The sequence below is a fragment of the Triturus cristatus genome, chromosome 5_2 (assembly GCF_964204655.1).
Source record: "Triturus cristatus chromosome 5_2, aTriCri1.1, whole genome shotgun sequence".
NCBI lineage: Eukaryota > Metazoa > Chordata > Amphibia > Caudata > Salamandridae > Triturus > Triturus cristatus.
This window is the reverse complement of record NC_140588.1, coordinates 479,842,868-479,861,215: the sequence shown is the minus strand read 5'-3', so window position 1 is coordinate 479,861,215 and position 18,348 is coordinate 479,842,868. Positions and strand designations below refer to the sequence as shown.

Genomic DNA, 18,348 nt, shown 5'->3' with positions numbered 1-18,348 from the left:
TCTTCTAAGAATTTTTCACATTCTTTATCTTGTCATTATTAGACATTTCTTGTGGGTATATCTACTTTTTGGTAATTCTCTATTCACTTCACAGAGAGATATAATCAACTTTTCTTCTCTTTACTTAACTTGGAAAGTTCTTTATTCTCTTGACTGGGTGATTGGTTTTAATTATTCCTTGCTCTCGTTGCCTCTCATCCTTGGTTCGATTTTAAAACAACCTATTTTTGTGTTCTGTTCACTTGTATAACTTTATTCTAGTTTTGGACAACGCACAGTAACTTTTTACCAGTACAGACTCAGTGTACTACTATGTTATAGATGTTATGTTATGTCATATGGACTTTGTTTCCTTTTTATACAGAAAATCAAGTGGCTTCTCCCGAAGAAGGCGTTTGATACGCCGAAACGCGCGTATAGAATTCCATCTCTAACTACCCACAATTAGCCACCTGTTGTCTTTTTTATTTGTATATAATGCATTTTTTGATTATAATACATTTCTATGTGTTCTACATATATTTTGTCTAGAATATATGTCAAGTTATATTAGCACACACATTTACAGTTATTTGTATGTTATTTTGTCATGCTATTTGTTTTTCAAGTCAATATGTTTATTTTAACAATATGACTATTATATTAAAATGAATTGTTTTTAATGTCTTTCGGTAGTACACTGAGTTTCTGGTTATATGTATAAAACCTGATCAGCGCCAGGTTTATGGTGGCCTAGGATTTGTTTTTAATTGCAATATTGTTTCCCTGTCCTAGGAACTACTATCAGTCACAGGGGGTCCTTGTTTTATATATCCTGAATTACTGACAACCTTGGAGCAATTCCTTCATCATTTCTTATTGAAGAGTGTGGTTTCCTCTTTATGAGTACCATTTGACACCCCACGGACCCTTTAAGCATGTCTGGCCCTTCTTTTACTACAAACAGTTATACAGTCATATACATTTTGGATCTGACCTCGCTCTGGAATATGGTTTGGTCGTCATCCGCCCCTTTTGGGTGGCTTTTATTTCCTTAGTGCCCTGAAGGTGTGACCTTCCCTTGGTCCTCAACAAAACGCACAACTGCGCTTACCTACTGCTGAATACAAGGACCTATAAAATTGATTGTTATAATATTGAAATCAAATGATTACTGTTCGAAATATACATTATAACTACTTGTGAGGTTGAATGCTGTCTATTTCACCTCCCTTTCTTTACTCTACAGCCATCCATGGAATATCTACACAAATGTTATTACTGTTATACAAATTGGATGTTTGTATACAATTGAATATGAATTGCGATTTTGATGTTGTTCCTTGATATTCTCAAAGCCGTCTTTGGTGTTATTAAGTTTTGCTGTATGCTGGTTGATGTGATGGGTCATAAATGCAGTTTGACTGTGATGTATGAGTCTGACTGATAGCATGAACACACATGGGGTGAGAGTAGAGATGTTTTCAGAGCGATTGTTCATTTTTATTATTCTTATGTAAAAGTATTGTCTTTTTCCGTACTGTTCTCTCTGTATGCTTTTGTGAATCCAAGAGACACTACTAACATTTGTTCTATTTGCTGCCTGTCTACATTTCTACATAAATGAAGAGTAATTTAAATAAATTGAATCTTCTTTTTGATATAAAAGATTTTGAAGTGTACTATTTGATTCACAAGGTTCTACTGTGACTCACCAGTGCATTAGAATTTTGAAGAGATATTCCTTAGCTATCTAGCCCTGTGAGGCAGGTTGTTTTGTTTACAATTTTGGTTTGTTTTAGTCTGATTACCCCAGCCATACTATTTTGGTTCCAGTGGCCCTCTTTGTGTCTTGGAGACTTTTATTAAACTTAAAACAGATAACGATGTCAGTCGGACCACCACTGTTAGACCTGGGGGTCTCTAGTTGGCTGAGGTAGGTACCTTAGTCCAAATAGGGACCCTTGCTTTTAAGTCAGGGAAAGGAATGCAACAAACAGGCAGTTTGTAATGCAAAAATAATGCACTTCGTGATGCAACAAACAGGCACTTCAGCACCGATCGCGGTGCTCTGGACAGTCTCTATGCCACTCTTACTGACTTGGAGTCAGTTACTGCCAAAACATGCCCCCGACATGGTTATGATGGAAAATAAAGTGCAGTTCCACACTCTGGCCTGGTACTGCCACTTAGCGGCACGTACGGGCTGCGATACGGACTGGGCGGAGGCTTGCACTGCAAAGATGGGAAAGGGCGAGAGGGTTTCTCTCGTAGCCCGCACCCCACCCCAGGCGGCAACACACGCACGCTCGCTGAGCGTTACCTGGGGGTGCGATCTCACTCTCCTCGCGGCTTGGGCCTCTGGTGCGACTTCGTTGATCTTGGGCAGTGGAACTCGGACCCCCGACCAGGATGGTTCGAGGTCCCTCCTTGGCAAAGACAGGCTCGGGCCGGCGGCGGTGACTTCTCACAACTCCTCTGGGGATGCCGGTCCGGTCCGATGGCAATGATGATCGCAGCACTTCTGGTCACGCTGTCGATCGAAGCAGAGAACACGACTGCTGTGGGACACACAGTCACAGGGCAATCCTCACAAATGTCTCAGGCTGCTACAAGGCAGACGCACACAGCGTCACTGAGACTCACTTGAGCTCCGGGTGTACACGATCACAGGGCAATCCTCACGAAGGTCTCAGGCTGCACAAAGCACATGCACACAGCAGCGCTGAGACACACTTGTACTCTGGGTGTACACGATCACATGGCAATCCTCACAAAGGTCTCAGGCTGCACAAAGCACATGCACACAGCGACGCTGTGACTCACTTGGATTCCGGGTGCACACAATCACGGCACAGTTCTTACAAGGGTCTCAGGCTGCATGAAGCACACGCACACAGTGCTGCTGAGATCCACTTGGAAACGTTTATGTTCCTGAATTTTCACAACAGGGAGCCAGCTCTTCTCAAGCCCTTGAAAACACGTTACTTCGGGACACAGCACACAGCAAAGTCCTTTCAAGCAGGGGGACATAGCACAGAGTACAGTCCCTTAGCCTCTTAGTTAAATCAGCAAACTGCAGGCAAGCCCCAGAACACACAGCAAGGGTCAGTCCTTCTCTTCAGCTGTTCTTTCTTGGCAGAGGTTCCTCTTAACCGCAAAGTAGTTTCAATCCTTTCCCGTCTTGAACAGTCCAAAGTCCAGGGGTTTCACTCTCATAGTTATACCCCTAAATGTCTTTGAAGTCTTTGTGTTCAGGGGGCACTGACCTCTGTACAAATCAGTTCTGGGTGTCTCCCTGCCAGTGACACATTCTTCCTTTGATAGTGGGGGTCTGGGTCCTTAATCACTCAGCAGGAGATGGAGCCATTGATTTATGGCAGCAGCCTGGGCCTCTTCACCTCCAGGGGCTACTCATCCCCCCTACACTCCAGATGTAGGTCAGCCGTGGCTGTCTCACCTACTCCTCCCCTGGGTCAAGACATTCCCCAGATCCTATCACATTCAAATCCAGACAGTCAATCCGCAACCAGGATGAGACACACAGAATTGTTCGAACAAAACCCAGCCACTTCTAAAAGCGTGGTTTCTAAACACACAATTAAAAAAAACCTTCAAAAAAAGATGTGTTATTAAATTGTGAGTTCAGGCACACTAAACTTCACCTCTCCATCTTAAACCTATGGGAAGATAGGCTGAAAACATATTACACAGCCTCCCCCATTCTGTCCTATGGGCAAGTTGGCCTTGCACCAGTGAAAAACTAAATGGAGAGTATTTAACTATCAGGACATGGTACACACCTAAGTACATGTCCCACCTTTCACATACACGGCACCCTGCCCAGGGGGGTATATTGGGCCTACCATAGGGGTGACTGATGTGCATAAAAAGGGAAGGGCAAGGCCTGGCAAGTGGGTGCACTTGTCAGGACAACATGGCAGTTAGCAAACTGTGCGCAGGCACTGCAGTGGCACGCCTGACTTCTCTCTTTAGGGCTACTTGTGTGGGTGGCACAATTAGTACTGCAGGCCCACTAGTAGAATTTGCATTACCAGCCCTGGCACACATAGTGCACTTTACTAGTAAGGCAAACATACCAATTATGGACAACCAATTACCATAACACTTTACACAGAGAGCATATGCACTTTAGCACTGATCAGCAGTAGTAAAGTCCCCAGAGTCCTAAAAACAACAAAAACAGGTTAAAAACAATACAGGAGGAAGGCAAAAAGTTCAGGGATGACCCTGCAAAAAAGGCCAAGTCCAACAGCCACTGACAGGCGTTTTTTCCGACATCCTTGGAATTGGTTCGACAGCTGCATTACAATACTGGTGGTTGGAGTGCAGAGGTCGGGGAAGTAGGGCCGTCACCTCTGACAGGATCAAAGATCCAGTCGGGATGGCAATCTGATTCCTAACAATACAATGGGGGCGGTACCTGAGTAGGCACCGCCAAAGGGATTAGGGTATCCCTCTCCAACTGCCTTTTCATGGTGGTCCCGCTGCCATGAAAAGGAAGCCGGAAAGGGACTTTGGGGGGGCCCCAAGAAAGGCCCTGTCCCCGGTAGGCCACTGCTAAGTGGCCTGGGGGGCACATGTAGTACCCTGCTACACATCCATGCACAATGTGTAAGGCACCACAGGGTGCTTGGCACATGGTGCGTGTTCATGCACTGTGACTTGTGCTGAAGCCCTTTTCCTGGGCCACAGCACAAGCCACAATAGAAAAAGGCAGTTTCTGACTGGCTACATTGGCAGTCTAATCGTTATATGGCAGGTAGGACCACCGACTCCTTGTCGACCGGTCTCATTCCCGCTCCGATGGCATCATAATTAGGCCCTATAATATTATTTTAACCTCTGGTTTTTAAGTCAATTTTTTGTTGTTTCTTTTTTTAAACGTAAAATAATATTTTATTACCATATGTAAAGCCGAACAAGACCTTAAAGGGGAGGGAGTCACATGCCCCCCAACCCAAGCCTAATTAAGCCTATTAGACCCTGGGGTCCAGAGGGCCTTGTGTTTTTTAAAGGGGCCGTATTAGGCCCTGAGGATCCCATCCCCAGGGCCTTTATTTTGTTAAATAAAGGAGAGGGGGGGCCTAGTCCCCCTCTCTTAAATTTATTAGGCGCTGGGGACCTCATCCCCAGGGCCTTTTTAATGAAAAGGGAGGAGGCTGTGTGGTCCCCCTTCCCTGAACCTTCTTAGGTCCCGGGGACCCCATACCCAGTGCCATTTATCTTCAAATTAAAGGGGTAGGGGCACCTGGCCCCCCTTATGAGCCTTGATAGGCACTGGTCACCCCATCTCCCACGGCCTTTCTTTGTATGAAAGGGGAGAGGAGCTGTGTGGCCACCTCCCCAGAGCCTTATTAAGCCCTGGGGGCCCCACCCCTAGGGTAATTTGTTTTACAATTAAAGGGTTCAGGGGACACATGGCTCCCCTCCCTGAGTTGTGTTAGGCCCTGGGGACCTCATCCCCAGGGCCATTAGTAAAAGAAAGGGGAAGGGGGCCATGTGGCTCCCCTTCCAGAGCCTTGTTAGGCCCTGCGGACCCTTTTCCCGGCGGCCCCCTTCTTATGAAAGGGGGGCTGCGTATACCCCTCCCCAGAGCCATATTAGGCCCTGGAGATCCCATCACCATGGCCATTTTCTTTTTTTTTTGTTTTTTTACAATTAAAGGGTTTGGAAGGGCCATGTGGCTCCCTTCCCTGAGTCTTGTTAAGCCCTGGAGACTCCATCCCCCAGGACCTTTACTAAAAATAAGGGGAGGGGGCCACGAGGCCCACCTCCCCAAGCTGACCTCATCCTCCAGGCCCAGTATTAAAAATAAAAGTGAGGGGGGGTCGCGTAGCCCCCATCCTCAAGCTGTTATCAACCCGGTGGGGCCCTTACCAATTAAAGCTGGGTGGCCCGGTGACCAGTCAGGCCACCCACCATACTCTAGTTGGAGGCTACAGTGTGTAAGGGTATCCCTACCCGGCCACCTTTTATTACTTTTATGTTTTTTACTTCAGGACAGGGGACTAAGCCCCAAAGTCCTGTAACAACTGCTACCAATATTTTTCTGTGGACCAAGATCTAGCTTCCTCCCAAAATTGGTGAAATTTCATTCAGCAGTTTTTCTGGTAGTCTGTCTTAAAGAAGTCTATGGAAAATGCAAGAAGATTTTGAGTTTTGGGATCCCCCTTTTTTCTCGGATCACCCTGAAACTTTCCATGCACAAACTAGTCAAAAAGTAGCACCCTTTTGTAAAGGTTTGTGGAGATTCATCAAACAGTGGGAAAGTTAATTTAGCAACACAAAAAATGCTCTTCCTACGGAAAAGCAATCCTAACTATACTAGAGCCAACTGCCACTGGGTAATAGTATATATATGTATATACATACCGATAAATACTTTGCAGATTCTTCTCCTTTCACCTTAGAATATTCCTCAGGCACTAGACTACAAGTTTAGATCCAGAGATTTTTCATAGCAGTGTTACTGAATGCCGCTAGGTGGTACGACGCATCTCCACCATGTCCCCACCAAACACGTCAGGATTCAAGCCCTGCACAACTACACAAAGCAGATGTCTGTCACAGATCTGCATGAGGTACGTCTGTGGTGTCTGGACTCATTACACAATTCTAAGTCACATAATACGTACTCCTGAAACCGTTCAACTTCCCACTTTACGTCTTCATGTAAGTACAGGTCTAAATGCTAGCATAAAAATGGGGTCAATTCTCACTTCACATCATGCCACTCCGACTCCAAGGAGAAGGAGCAAGAGCATCAAGACATAAGTCTCATTCCATCATGGACACCGGCCATTGAGCTGATTACTCAGTTGGTCCCAACAGGCCTAGAGTTTCCCAAGCTGTCACCAATTCACACTTGATCAAGGCCTTCCAAGAAGTCAAGTTTCAAATACTCAGTGCATTTCCAGCTCCCTCTGGTGTGCCTTCAGGCCCCATGGAACCAAAGGGTCCTCCAGTTGAGTTACCACCAGCAGGTCCATCCAGGCATCACCTGTCCCCTTGGGACCTGTTCCCAGGCCTGTACCTGCTCCAGTACAGACTTCTACTCTGGCCCCATGGTCCACACCGATTCCCGCCAGTGCCGATTCCTATACTTGATCCCAAACCGATGTTGTCTCGAACTTGAGCGATGTCACACAGTTAAATTACACTGATGATGCCTTATACCTTGATATACAGAAATGCACTGGCTTCACACCTTCCCTGAGACAGAGACTAACTTGCTACATAGGCCACAAATGTAAAAGAGTGCCTCATTCACAGCGGTGTAGTGGTTCAGAGGACAGTCGAGGTGCTAGAGTTACAGCTGCCATTAGTTGAGACTAACACAATAGTTTTGACAGAAATTCTGCAGCTGGGACCAGCAACATCTGAGCCTTTCCATCTAAGTATGCCTTCACAGATACTCTAATCCTATTTGGTGGAAACCATGTCCTTTCCCACCTGCTATGGCCAGATGTCACAGGCCGGTGCCTGGTGAGTTGGATTTTTTCATCAAGGAACACACTCCACACAGCCTTATTGTGCAGGCCTTAATCAGTGAATCCTAATTCATTGCCCATCACTCCTCCAGCTAGAGACTCAAAGGGATTGACAGCTTTGGCAAATGTATGTGTTCTTTAGCCATTCTGACACCGCAGTCCATAAATTCAGTCTGTTACGCCAATACACACCTACCTTTTGGGACACATCCAGTAAGATCTGGTGTGAAGTCCTGAAAGACCAGGGCCTTCTTTGGCCCAGATGATATATGATTGGGCCAAATATATTATCTGTGCCAGAACGCATACCACGGATTGCATTGGCAGGATAGTTGGTGCCAATGTGGTCCTTTGTTGATATGCCTAGATGGGGTCCACTGAGTTCTCCAGCGATGTGTAGACTTCGCAGCAGGACATGCCCTTTGATGAGCCTCCAGCCTCTTCGGGGAGAATGCAGACACTGCTTTGGAATGCTTTAAAGATAGTAGAACTACAGCCCACTCACTGAGGCTGTTGGCCCTGCCAAACAAGCCCCAAATCAATTTTAGAAATGTAGGGGTTACTCCAGAGGGCTGGACTATGGACAGAGACAGTCTCCTGAACCAGTGATGCAAAGGACCGCTCAGTCCTTTTGGGGTAGTGGATGCAGATTCAGCAAGCCCAGATCAGGCAGCAGGGGAACCAGTCTTACCCTGCTACATCGAGCAGCAAATAACTTTAGTTTGCCATCAGTGGCACATGTCATACAGTTGAAGACATGATCCGGCAACTCCTTCCAGGTGGCAATACGTCACATCTGACAAATGGGTTTTGCAGATTACTCAAAAAAAAGGTTTACCCTACCTTTTTTTCTGCCCCACCGAATATCCCTCCCACAATAGAAAGGATTTCCGAAGAGCATCTGTCCATTCTGCAACAGGTTGTATGCCTGTTGCTCTCCAAAGGTGCCACACAGATTTGCAGGACTAGAAAGAAGGCAGGGGCTGTTACGCTTACTATTTCTTCATCCTTAAAAAGGGTGGGGGCCTCATGGTTATCTTGAACCTCCATCCCCTCAATGCCATCCTATGGAAGTACAGATGTAAAATGCTCTCATTGGCCCAGATCCTATCCTATTGGGAGTTGCTGTATTACCAAACTGTGACGACTGGCAGTTGAAGACGGGCTTGTTGCATTCAGTTGTTGACCACCTCTAGATAATACAGGAGCTTTCCAGATCACTGGGGTTTACCATTTCCGAGTCAAAGTCCCAACTGATTCCTTCTCAGAGGCTTCCATTCACTGGGGCAATCCTGCATATGGTGGAGTGCAAACTAGTCGAGGACATTTGGGCTATGGTCCCAATGTTTCAGAGTCGCTGAAGGATCCACTTTGGGGCATCCCTGATATGGATAGCTCCTTTTCTCTAACATCTCCATGACAGTGTACCTGGCTCAATCCTTTCTCATTATCAGCAGTTCTCCTTTTAAAGACATATTTACAGCAAAATCAAATGATTAAAGTATGCATGGATGTATACAGGCTATGTACCATACATGTTCTGGTAAAAATCCATCTCTACTGCGTCTATTAATCAGTGCCATTCTAATGTTTTCACGGTGCCTCATTGCACATGGTAATATTACTCTCTTGTCAAACTGTGCTACCTGATTAGGACAGGATTATGATACAGAAAATTACAAATAAATAAACTGCTCCTCTCAGTGCACGGTCTCCCCTTTTATTTATAATTTTATCTTGCAGAAGATATTTAGATGCACTGGGCATATACTTCAAGGAGTCTGTGGCTCAAAAGTGGCTATGATCTCTTTGTTCAGGATGAAGAGTAATTGTACCCTACATAACACTCACTCATCACTCAAACAGGTGACTGAGTATTGTACACCACAGTAGAATGACATACAAAATTACATAGCTAATTGTCTAAATGTGTGTGTGTCAAGTTTGGCAGGCTACACAAAATAGGTTAACTGACTTTAATTAGTTCACTAAGCTCCTTAAAGGTAGCTGTTGAATCTTTCTTCAACTGCCCATATTAAGGCAGCAAACTACTTTGTGTGCTAGGTAGCAGTGGCCTACAGTGGACAAGATTCTACTAGCAAACGAAGTTAAAGTGTAGATCCCAGCCATCTTGTCCTGACAATGTTTGAGAATTTCTGGCCACAGATCTGTGAACTCATACAGTAGCGATAAATGACCGATCAACTGACCTCTCAAGGTCTCAGATAGGCAGAAGGTACCTTGACGCCTGAACCCTTACTGGCAAAAACTCAGACATATTTCCTTTATAATTCCATATGCCACTTAATGCTTTGGAATTTGTATCAGTCATGAAAAAGTCCAAAGCAATAGAAATACTGAAATTCTTATTTATTATATGATTCTATGGAGGATCAAAACAAAACGAGTGGACTGCAGTTGCTTTGAGACACTGTTTATCTTTGGACAGCTAGTAAGACAAACAGAGATCTGTAATCTGTTTGGTAGGTGGGGCCAACCAACCAAAATGGACTTTGGTCACTTGCATCTGTGGTGTTTGGCTCCATTACTGAAGTTTTTAATAAGAACACCGATAGCAGCCAATGCTTGGGGAATAAAAATGCCAAACTGTGTGATAAATAAGAAACACTTTGAGAAGAATAAGTGTGCCGTCCTCTTCAAGACAATGAACAACATAAATGAGACAATTAGGATTGCCACAGAATAGGAATATCAGCCTATCATACCCAGCAATGATCATGATTCCATAACATCACAATGTGTAGGATTGGAGTTTAGAAGCCTCTCTAACCCCATGATAAAATATATTATTGGTCCTCTTTGTATTGTTACATTGTAATGTGGAAATGTTATCTATATTCTGGTGCTACCATCACAGAATTGGATTCCCATGCACAAAGGGTTTGACTATTGTTAAGAGAAGCATCAAGAAACATGTTGGGGTCAAATGTCTGTGCTTTTCATTTCCTGCTTATAAACTCAGCCAGCTGGTTTTACACTGCATGCTTTATCAAGATACAATGTGTTCACAAGTACTGAGTACTGTACCATTTTCTTCAATAGGTGTACCAAGGTTTTTTTGTGTGCAAGCAGAAACTCTGTGTACGAAGTAGTTCTTCATTCCATTGCAATCTCACCTTGTGCACTGTGCCTTTGTCCAAGTCAGAAAGGTTAAACATGTATGCTGAGTTGATAAGCAATGGATGTACCTCACGAAATAAAAACAGTACCTAAACAGTGTGCCGAAGCAGTTGCTAAAGTCATATTAAATCACATATAAAAGTCACAGGAGACATTTATTGCATCATTGTTTTATGGACTGGTCAGATAGATATTAGCAGAGCCTTTATTAGTCAAGTTAGTCACCAAGTCAGTGGAATGAGCTCCATTCATTCTCACCTAGCTAGTAGTCACCACACACACACGCGCACACACACAACTCTGTAAATTATCTTTGGTTGTCAGCATCTACATGTACTATGCCTTTGACTGGAGGGTAAAACAGTTCATTCAGGGAGCTTAAAAGTACTTATGTTTTCCACATTGTTTATAATTGATAGTTCTGTGAATGCTTCATATTTTAGTAATTTATGTTCTATCACATCTAAAACCTTGGATGTTTAATCAGGAAAGATGTTAAAAAAAAAAAAGTTCAATTGAGTAATCACAAATCAACGACAACATCAAATACGAATAGTCAAAACAACCGCCGCAATTCAAATTTTATTTAACAGCAAATAGATGGGAGTGCTTTCTTTTCCAGAGCAAACATTCCATATGGAATTTAAAAAAAAAAATCAAAAACATTTACAAACATCAATGTACTTTATATCCTTCATTAAATATAGAATTGGCAAATAAAAAGGTAAACTCTTTTGTACAAAAAAACCTTGCACATCTGTAACACTGTAACATTAATAAGGATGTAAACCTGAACAGTGGTCAACACCAGCCACCTTAGAATGAAACAGTTAGCGTCAGCAGAAATAAGGAAATATATTTGCTTATTTATCTAGGCAGTTAGCTCAAAATCCATGGGCTGTTTCAGGGGCTACTATATATTTTATTTTTCATGATTAATGAATAAATAATAATTGCACCAGACAGAGCTGTAAAAAGGGAATTTAAATCTTCTGAACTGTGAGAAATACAAAAAAGAAATAGTTACATTTTAGTTCTAGGATTGATCAGACAAGGTCTTACAAATGTGTGGCAAAATCATTGTTCCCACTGATAGCACATCATCAGTCAATGAATAATAATAAGGCAGCAGTCAACAAGCTCGATTATCTCACAATCAGCACTGCCAAGAAGGAATTTTAACAAGTGCTTCTAAAGAACTAATAGAAATAGAACCTTAAAAAGTATGAGATCCGGGGCAGAGCACTGGAACATTTCACCTCTACAAACCTTTTAAATAAAACTTTAAACTCCAGGGCTTAGCTCTGAAGTATTCTTTTTGTACTGATAACATGGTTATCCAGTGGATCTTTAACTGAAGACTGAGGAGACTGACTGACATAGTATTGGTCAGGATCTCCCAACAAGGCTAGGTTGGTTTATTTTTGTTTTCTTCTTATATTTCTGAAAACCACTCAATCAGCTGGAACAGAGGCATAATGAAGCTCCCTATACCTCCTCCCCCACCTTCGGTGAAATCATTCCTTTGGGCGGATCCACACAACGGGAAGAAAGCAAAAATTCTGAAATGAAATAAAAAAAGCTCCTAGCCACAATTAAAGGCAAAAATATTGATATGAATGCTGTACTATGTATTACAGGAATATGGTGAAAGTTTTATTTAAGATACTCAATCATTTGCGAAGTGACAAGCAACACTAAGGGAGTGTGCAGAATCCTCCACAAGTAAACATACCATCCTTCTTAACTGAACATACTGATGTGTATTATTGCTGATGTATGCTTGTCTATGAAGTAATGTAAGATGTCTTCCCAACACATTAAAGTGTGGATCAAGCAGAGGAACTGGAATACGTCTAGTAGCCAGGAAAAATAAATTCTGCTTCTCTATGCCTGCACTCCTGTTTGGTTTACCCACCTTTCAGTAAAGCAGATATCAAAATATGTCAGAAACATGATTTCCAAGCAATCGTTGAATACTGAGAATTAGGAGAAGTTTAGGATATGTAAGGAACAGCTTACCAATTTTTTATAGTAGTCATATGAGACTACCCTGGAGCATATATAAATTTACAGACAGTAACATGTTTCAGATTTGCAATATATACCTAAATCATACCCATTTAAATAGGCGAGATTAACCAGGCCATGTATGAATGACCAGACAATAGATACAACTACTGGCCTTACAATTTGTGCTTTCACCTAATATTGCAGAGAAAAACAGAGGATTCCTATGGAAGTGAAGTGTATTAAGAAAACATTGCAGCACTGCAAATAGTTGAATTCAACATTGCCTTTCTAACCACTTAAGGACAGCACTGACAATGTCCTTTGTGATCCAAAAACTGAGAGAAGTCTCTATTGGAAGCAGATGTGAGCCCGCTCTCTCTCTTTCGGTACAAGGAACAGCACTAACAGCTATTGGTCTCCACCGCACCCTCCAAGTCCAGTTCAACAGCCTAGATCAGAACTTTGTTTTTCATCATAGGCAACCCAACAGGCAGCCTTGTTCTCATCCATTTTTGAGCAATAATAGCATACTGTCTTTTTGGAGTGAGCATTGTTATTTAGTCATAAGGTCATTCTCACTGAAGCAAGGTCATTTAACTGGAGTAACACGAACACCAGGTTGGAGCAATGTAAATTTTCAATTGGAGGTAAAGGTAAGACAGCAGGGTGTATGCAAACAGCGTGCTTTAAAGCAATATATAGCTCAAGCTGGACAGCTGTGTATATATTTGTTTTCATCTCCAGTTGAATTTCCAGTTGAAACCCGAGGTGTTGTTGGTTGCTTCAGTTACAGTCATAAACAAAATCATAGTTGCTGGGTTCCTTCGGGATGGGTGGAGGGGCATCCGGAATCTGAATGTTTTCTAAGTCGAGTAAACGCAGCTTTATCTCCATGCTCAACAGTGTGTCCAAGTCATTTTGTGTCAATTCGCTGGTCATATCCTTTCCAAGCAGAGCATTGAGTCCGTCAGTCCAGACACAGTACTGTGGAAAGACAAGAGTCAGTTAATGTCATGATTATGATGCCCTAAAATCCCAACTATACCCTAGATATCCTTCTTACTCTTAACCGCTGATGAATATTAGTAGCTATATTTTCACAAGATCCACAACACACGATACAGGAACACAAACAAGAATAATATCTTAATTGATATTTCTCTTTTACTGTTTATCACATCCATCTATACAAAAAAAACTATGTGCTAAAAGTATTTCAAAGGGGACATCTGGTGAATGATGTCACAATAGGTTCAACAACCCAACCACATGTTATCAAATCAAAAGACATCCCAGAACCTTACTTTTGGGGATTGGGTAAGAGGATAACATTTTTATCTTTCAGAGAGTACCCCTTCCAGTCTGACCTTTTGATAGAGGTCAAAATCCACTTGAAAGCAACTAATTTAATAGCAAAGAATGATGTCATGGCTGGTGAGGAATTCCTCACTAACCTGCATTCTGGATTACTCCCGAAACAGAACCATCTAGACTCACTTTCTAATGGGTCCTCAGGCCTGCAATGACCTATTATTAGCTTGGAGTTCCTACCACACATGATCAGATATGTTCACCCTGCAAAGAACATGTCACTTTTAGCTGACTGGTCTCACCTGCATTCTAAAGCCCATTTTTGTAACTTGTAAATATGTGAACTGGTTTTACTAGGCACAAAAGCCGCTTAAAATTTTGAATGCCAACGTGGCCAATCAGGTGAGCATTATGTATTTAACCAATCTGCTTGGTTGTGCATTCGATGGCAGAAATCTTTAAGACTTATTTACCTCCTTATTACCTAGATAAACTATACTTTTCTTGCACAACTGGAATGACATGGTGGTGCTACTCATGATTAGATATTGCACAGATATCTGTTTGCACATTGAAGACAAAAATAATTTTATTATTATAGTCTCTCGCTACTGATCGCTTTACATGTCTGGTATAAGCGCTAATGTCGCCAGTACTGGACCACGTCTTTTCACAAATGGTTACAATGTGCTACTAGCTTTAGATTACAGTTTTGTTGATGTCGCAGCCTGCGCAGATCTGTCAGCAGCAGTAGAAGCTTCTCCATTCCTGGTGGGGACTTCACACCAAAGGCTCTCAATTCTGCTAACCACTCAGCTTGCGCCCTCTCTCTGTAGACGGCTCTCCCTGGGTATCTCTCCTGCAGTTTTTCACACTGTGCAAGTTTGTTTTTGCCAATGCTTGTCGTTTAAAGGGCTATTTTGCAAGTGTCATTTTGCTAATGCTTGTCATTCAAAGTGACATTTTGCTAATGAGGGTTTGTTCTCTCTCAGACAAACATAAATCCTGGAACACAGACTGGATGAAGTTGATCTGTGTGCCAAGTGGTAGTATTACAGAGGGACATTTAAATATTCTTCCCACCGTAAGCAATCCAAAATAGGATGACAGCCCTCGTTCTACATAACTGGGTGTCATAAAGACTTTGCTAAATACGTTTTTTGCATGCAATTGTAAGAAAAATGTCACGGCTCTTATGCAATCACACTCAAGTATTTCCATTTTTCAATATCGATCTATTATATGTATTTACTTTCAGAAATAAAGTGGAAGTATATTTCTAAGTAAATTATGACATAATTTAAATGACACTAATTTAACAATTTCCTTTGCTTTTGGACACTGTCTTTGGGATACTTAGTGGAAAAAACCATCGATCAGTAGGAACTGATAAATTTCTGGTTAGGATTAAGCCTGGGCAAAGCACTACGCTACGCTCGCGTAGTTTGCGAAGTTTGCACTACTTCGCACTACGTGAATTGCACGTAGCACAGTGCAAACACGCGTAGCATAGTGTTGCGTAGTGTAGCGGTCATTTTTTGCTTGCTCGCGGTCCTCAACGTCAAGTTGGCGACCGCGAGCAAGCAAAATGACATCCCGGCGAGACTTTTTCCTCGTTTGCGATCAGCAACATCAAGTTGGCGATCGAGAGCGTGGAAAATAAACCTCCCGGCGAGATTCTCAACGCGAGGAGGTCATGTTTCTCATTGCGAGTGGTCGCGTATGCTCGCGATGAGAAACTACCAGTCCGCGTTGAGAAAGCTGCTGCTCGAGTAAAAATCTACTCGAGCAGCAGAAAACTACAGCTCGCACTGTGCAAGATGCCGTTTTCAATGATTGCACAGTGCCGGTTGCTTGTCCGCAATGTGCAATCATTGAAAACGACATCTTGCACAGTGCGAACAGGGTACTACGCAGTTCGCGAAGTGCTACGCGTAGCTTGCATAGTGCGAAGTGCACTTTGCGTAGCTTCGCGTAGTGCTACTTCGCGAACTACGCCCAGGGTTAGCTAGGATGCCACATAAGAAATTGATCTAGACTATCATAATATACATGCACAAACTAATTGCCAACACTCAGACGTAAGAAACGTTTAAATCAGCTCAACTATTTACTTCAACAGCATGAACCACCTTAAACAAGCGGTTCGGACCAAAACATCAGGTGACAAAAATATGGTGCCCTAAACATTGTTCATACAAATACGCCTCATGGGAGTGAACAATAAATAATACAAAATTATAAAAAAATTATTACAAAAAAAGAATACACCCAATGGAGCAATGTTTTTGTAAACATTGTTTGGGCCACAACATTTATGTCAGACAATGCTTTTGTTATTGAGAATCTGACGTAAAACCAAAATAAGCACTGGCATTCCAACAGGTTTGGGTTTAATGTTCTAAAGCATGCAGCATACAAACTTTAAAGCCAGAGAGGATGCAAAAGACAGCCTTTATTGTTGTCTTGCTAGCTGTAAAGTAATCCCTCATGCAGTTCAATGCAAGCACTGGAGAGGAGGTAGAAGGATACACTTCAGCATCCACTTGCATTCAGTGAGAGAGAAATACTCCACTGGGCTGAGTCAAAAGGTGATTGACAAATTCTCAAGCCAATCGTTGATAGAGGCTGGTCCAAGAAGCCAATGGTTGAAAGGGATGGACACAAAGCTAACTATCTATATTGTAAATAACAGGTCTGTTTACCAGCTGTGCTGTCAAAACCCAGACCTAAAACAGAAGAAAACATTTTCCTCTGCCATCGGAGCAACTCTTCAATGCTTGAGGTGCAGAAACTGAACAGGAGCCCAGGCATGGGTCTTCAACGCCCGTTTTAAGCAAGTCACAGAATCAAACTTGTATCCACTACATGTTTCCAGAGCGGTCGGCCTCGAAGGGTAACAGTGTTCAAGTCCCGGCAGCGACACTCAGCATCCTGCCATTCTAGGCAAATCACTTAATCTCCCCGTGCCTAACAAAATGAATGTGTCAATCTGTAACGCACCTGGTGCTCATGTAAAGTGCTCTGATACTTTCAGGTCGAGTTTGTGCTATATAAAACTCAATAAATAAAAAATAAAAAACAAGAGATACAGCCATGTTTTACATACTGCTCTGGATTCTTAACGTTTGAAGGGGTGATGAGATGAATAATCAAACTGCCATAGGTCGAACAGATCAGGATCCTGCAATATTTACGTTGTAATATTCAGTGTTTACAATGAAAGCTACCTACTTAAAGGGAAATGACAAAATAACACAGATTGCATGCCAAAAGAGGTACGCAATCAAACGTAAGTAGGATTAGATATCAGAGTGTCCACCCAGATTCAAGATGAATGTATGCAAATCTTATTCTCTATGGTGTTGGTTACTTTTGTACATATGTTAAAGAATGACTACCAGTGGCACCAGATAATGAAATTATTGAAGAGCAAATATATTAAACATATTCATGAGAGATGAAGTCTTACAGTAGATCACTTGACCAACTGCTTTTCATTATTTTATAAGATTTTTTGTTGTTGTACTCCCAGCCCCCTCTCAAGTTCATTCAATATCCTTTCATCCCACCTCCAGGTTTATGAAATAGGCTTGAAATCATACACCATTATACTTAGCTCATTCCTGGCATCATAATGGACAGTCTCTATCTCCTTCTGTATGAGATTTGTTTGCTCCAATAAATGATTTTCCGATGCTCCTCTCATCTTCTTCAGTGCTAGTCAGCAATGTTTCACTTCCTTTCCCTACTATTTTCAAGCATCAAATACACCAGCGTACCCTGGCTTCCGTCTAGGATGAACCTTTTCCCAGCTCATAGTACAAATAGTTACCCCTAGAATAACTGGGTCCTGATCCTCACCCATGAATGGCCAACTTATGTCCTTCACGCCTGATGCTTCTGTATAACCCATTTCCCTCTGTGCTGCTGTATATTCCCCTCCTTCACCCTTCTGTCCTGTGGTCCTGTCCTCCATTCCCTCTTCTGTGGCCCGGTGCCAACTCCAACCTCTGGCGTATGGACCACCTGCTTGTGGTGTTCCCCTGCTCACTATAATATCACTGACGTTAGATCGTGTTGAAGTGGCGGGACCGGAATGTTCCATGGATGGCAGCGGACAGGGAGAGTATCTAAGGACTAATATCCGTTGCTAGAAGCTCTTCGCTGGGAATATGTATTGAAATAAGAGTCCAAGTCTTCTTTCCAACATCAATGATAAGCTCGGTTGCCATAGCTCACGACAATGCCTTTGTGCTAAGTTTAACAAACCTGGACTGGAGCATCTGAACTGGATACATCCAGGGTTACATGGTGGGTGGAGCATGACGACCGGGAGCGCGCGCTGAATGCAGCATCACTGCGTACGGAGAGGATACCCTGTGTAAAG

At 42.7% G+C, this 18,348-nt stretch overlaps 1 protein-coding gene across 6 annotated transcripts in view; it reads right to left on the bottom strand.

The window, feature by feature from the left end:
- Window positions 1–11,197: 11,197 nt before the first annotated feature.
- Window positions 11,198–18,348, bottom strand: part of ELMO1 (engulfment and cell motility 1) — a 1,282,006-nt gene continuing 1,274,855 nt past the window's right edge. For all 6 annotated transcript variants that reach the window (XM_085607465.1, XM_085607469.1, XM_085607468.1 and 3 more), the window contains one exon: window positions 11,198–13,631. In XM_085607465.1, the coding sequence (XP_085463591.1) occupies window positions 13,431–13,631 (201 nt within the window). In that variant the 3' untranslated portion in view covers window positions 11,198–13,430. The remainder of the gene's footprint in view (window positions 13,632–18,348) is intronic.